The following is a 4,344-nucleotide window of genomic DNA, read 5'->3' on the forward strand; positions in this document are numbered from 1 at the left end:
ATCCCACTCACCACGTCACCCAACTCCCCTATATTGCCGCCTTAGGGATAGGGGCAGTTGGACCAGGGGGCAGACTTTGGCCTAGGTCTTAACGCTTCTTACGCGTCCCCTGGCAGCTCCTCCTTGGGCCTAGCTAATCCAGCCCATTAGGAGCCTTGGCCCAGCGCTGGGGGCTCACTATAAATACCCCTTTCATGGCAAAGGGGCAGGTATGCTAACTCACACTCTGATAACCTCATTCTGTACCTTTTCTGACTTAAGCATTGGAGCATCTTGCAGGTACACCCCCCTCTCATTTCATTCTCCGGCCCATTCATCAAGACCTTGGAAGGCCCTCCTGATCAGGTGAGATCATATATATATATATATATATATATATAGCAACTATTAGGATCATAAAAACAAGATTGTAAGCTCCACTAATTTTCACCAAAATCTCAAATCAACCATTTTCAAGTGAAACTCAAACTTGCAATTATACACCAAATCGTGTTCTATACACATACTCATTCATGAAATTCAATATAGAAACATCATAGCATAACATAAACATCAATTTCATGGATTAAAATATAAACACATGTTAGGGTTTCTCAAAAATCAAAATCCCCAAATCCTAAGTTCATGATATCTAACCCACATACATTACATACATTATGTTTACCCTTAACCACTTGAAATCCCATCCTTACCTTAGTATAGATGAAATCTCTAGGTCCTTCTTCTTCTAGTTTCCTCTTCTCCTCTTTCTCTTATCTTCTCTTCTATTCTCTCTTCTTTTCTTGTTTTACAAAACTAACTCTGATCTCTAAAACCCTTACTATCTTTTTAACTCATAATGGGCTTAACCCACTTATCCACCGATTCTAATTAATTAGGACCATTACTAGACAATTGTTATTTCTACTCATAAAATTCAATTATTCAAATAACACATATATTCAAATAACTCAAATAATCACCAGAACACATATTTAATTAATTATCACATCAAATAATGATTAATTAAAATAAACACCTAATAAATAAATACGGAAATTAAATCGGGGTGTTACAACTCTCCCCCACTTGAAATATTTTCGTCCTAAAAAATTACCTCAAGCAAACAACTCGGGATATGAATCCCTCATATGACTCTCAAGCTCCTACGTCACATTTCCACCAGTCGATCCTCCCCAAACGATTTTCACCAAAGCAATCTCTTTACCACGGAGTTGTTTCACCTCTCTATCTTCTATCCGCATAGGTAATGTCTCCACGGTCAAATTATCTCTAACCTCAACATCATCTAATTGGACAACATGCGAAGGATCCGCAATGTATCTCCTCAATTGAGACACGTGAAACACATCATGGAGATTAGCAAGTGACGGCGGCAACGTAATCCGATAAACCACATCACCTACTTTCTCGGAAATCTGATACAGACCAATAAAATGCGGCGTCAACTTACACGACTTCAATGCTCTACCAACACCCGTTACCGGAGTAACTCTTAAAAACACACAATCATCTACCTCAAACTCAAGCGATTTCCTTCTCTTGTCATGGTAACTCTTCTGACGACTTTGAGAAACCTTCATCTTCTCTCTGATCATTTTAATCTTATCAATAGTCAGTTGAACTATCTCAGGTCCAACCACAACACTTTCTCCAGATTCGTACCAACACAAAGGCGTCCTACACCTTCTACCATACAAAGCTTCAAACGGAGCCATACCAATACTCAAATGAAAACTATTGTTGTAGGTGTCGCAATGCGAAAAACAACCGGCGGGAAAATACAGAGCCGCCACCGACGCTATTCATCCTATGACGGAAAGGGAGCGCAGGACTAACCTAAGAAAGGGAAAGGAACGGTTTTACGACCAGAGATTGCAAGGTGCGGGAGTCGGTTACGCAAGGGGAAGGTATTAGCACCCCTCACGTCCGTCGTACTCGACGGGATCCACGCTCAAAAGATAGCTCAAAGAATAGGAAAAGGGTTGCTAATAAACTGCTCAAAGAAATTGCACAAAATGCAATAATAAACAGGTGGAAGAAGACGGAGGAAGTGGACTCGGCAGGATGTCGCATCCTGGGCCTACGTAGTTTGTCAGAAACAAACATCAGAGTCAACGTAGTTCGGGGAAAAGGGGAACATGCTCGCTAGGACATCGCATCCTATGCCTACATATCTTCTCTATCCAGAGGAAGAATCAGAGCACTCGTAGCTCGGCTAACGCACGCCGAAACAAAACACCAAAAAGGGACGCTGAGACGTCAAAAGAAACACTCAAAAGGAAACAGAATGCCAATACATGGACTTATATCTGACTCCCAACAATAACCCAAACAAAAGGAAATAGAATGCCAATACATGGACTTACATCCAACTCCTGACAATAACTAAACAAAAGGAAACAGAATGCCAATTCATGGACTTACATCCAACTCCTAACAACAAACAAAAGGAAATAGAATGCCAATACATGGACTTACATCCAACTCCAAACAATAGCAAACGCTAACCAGCGAACACCAAAGAAAAAGGTTATCAGATTACCCCAACAAAGTAATCAAATATCCAAAGATGAACCCCAAAGATGAACCCCAAGATGATAACCACCATCACAAACGTCACAAATGAACCCCGAAGATGAACCCCAAATGAGTGACAACCGTCACGAATGAACCCCAAAGATAATAACCATCATCACAAATGAACCCCAAGCGAGTGACAACCGTCACAAATGAACCCCAAGTGAGTGACAACCGTCACAAATGAACCCCAAGTGAGTGACAACCGTCACAAATGAAACCCAAGTGAGTGACAACCGTCACAAATGAACCCCATAAGGTATAAACATACCACACACGCCCACGTTGGACAAACAAGTACTCACACCAAAATAAAGAAGAGGGTGAACACACACAAGACAACACAGCAAAAAGAAAAAGGGTGCCCGGAGAGATTGCTCGCAACCTCCTGCCTACGTATCTCATCTGGTATGAGAATCAGGGCGACGTAGTTCCCCTTAACAGGGGAAAGGAGACAACAAACTAATAGGGAGACTAAGACTCGAGCCTAATAGTTTTCATGCAAACAATATCCCTAAGTCGGGAATAAGGGTGATGAACACACCCAAAACCAAAACAACAACAAAAAAGGTGAAAAAGAAAAAGGGTGCCCGGAGAGATTGCTCGCAACCTCCTGCCTACGTATCTCATCTGGTATGAGAATCAGGGCGACGTAGTTCCCCTTAACAGGGGTACAACACTCTCCTAACCAGAGACCAGGGAAACAACAAACTAATAGGGAGACTAAGACTCGAGCCTAATAGTTGTCATGCAAACAATATCCCTAGGTTGAGGTCTCTAACAAGAACCCTACTTCCTCAGAAGTCAATCATACAACTCCTACAGAAATGGAGATGAGAAGAGGAAAGCAAATAAACACACTAGCACAAGTGAACAAGCATCACACACTATATCCATACAAGAGGCCCAAACAATGGGTAGGCTTTAGTCAAGAGGGTTCATATCAACCTCGACAAACAAGCCAAACTGTAATGGTAATCTGTAGCTCTTAACCACTAACATTGAGAGTTAGGGTGAGGCTGATCAAAAATGGTAATGAGGATGAGACCTCATGCTCTTAACCCTGGCCTGGGTGAGCTCATGATAAGGAAAGCGTGGGGATCCAGAAAGTGAGATCCTATTCCACTTGACAGACACTGGACAAAGATCTTGGGTACATGTTCAACAGCATCAGCACGTAGTGCGAGCATAAAGAACGACTCACTGAATAACGGGGGATTGGCTACTAATCCCTTTTATCCGTCAATTGCCTCTTCATGGAGGTCTTATCAAGTAGCACATGCCTCATCTTGGAGGTCTTATCAAATATCATATGCCTCATCTTGGAGGTCTTTGGCACAATTATAAACAAACACAAACAGAGCCTCTTAAGGAGGACTTCCAGCAAAATGCCTGCCAAAAGGGTGACAGGACTTCCAGACTACATGGAGTAAGAAGATAATTACCTAAGTGGTGTATCAACCACAATCCAAAGCTCAAGCAAGAGCTAAAAGCAAGCAACTAAGGTACCTGTACAAAGGCTAACCAGTTAGTACTTCAAACATAAAATCAGAAAACAAACAGTGAAACCATCCAACTGTACACAACTCAATGAACAATGCTCAAGCACTCAAATGAGCTCAAGCCTATCAATTAGAACCCTACAAAACAAACAAAAGTTAGAACTCAAAGCATTTGTGTCTCACAAAGTGAGAACAAACTCAACCATCAATGCTAAGTGTCCAAACCTGAAACACAAGTCAAGGTTAGTTCATGTACAAAACA

At 41.7% G+C, this 4,344-nt stretch overlaps 1 protein-coding gene across 1 annotated transcript; it reads right to left on the minus strand.

Annotated features, from left to right (window-relative positions):
- Positions 1-1,145: 1,145 nt before the first annotated feature.
- On the minus strand, positions 1,146-1,598 carry LOC127078473 (uncharacterized). Its single transcript, XM_051018931.1, has one exon. The coding sequence runs from the start codon at positions 1,596-1,598 to the stop codon at positions 1,146-1,148; it is 453 nt and encodes a 150-aa protein (XP_050874888.1).
- Positions 1,599-4,344: the final 2,746 nt, after the last annotated feature.

This window comes from Lathyrus oleraceus, chromosome 5 (assembly GCF_024323335.1).
Source record: "Lathyrus oleraceus cultivar Zhongwan6 chromosome 5, CAAS_Psat_ZW6_1.0, whole genome shotgun sequence".
In the NCBI taxonomy this organism is placed as follows: Eukaryota; Viridiplantae; Streptophyta; class Magnoliopsida; order Fabales; family Fabaceae; genus Lathyrus; species Lathyrus oleraceus.

Excerpts from the sequence above, each read along its gene's own strand:
- LOC127078473 (XM_051018931.1), bottom strand. The coding sequence starts at position 1,598 with ATGATCAGAGAGAAGATGAAGGTTTCTCAAAGTCGTCAGAAGAGTTAC.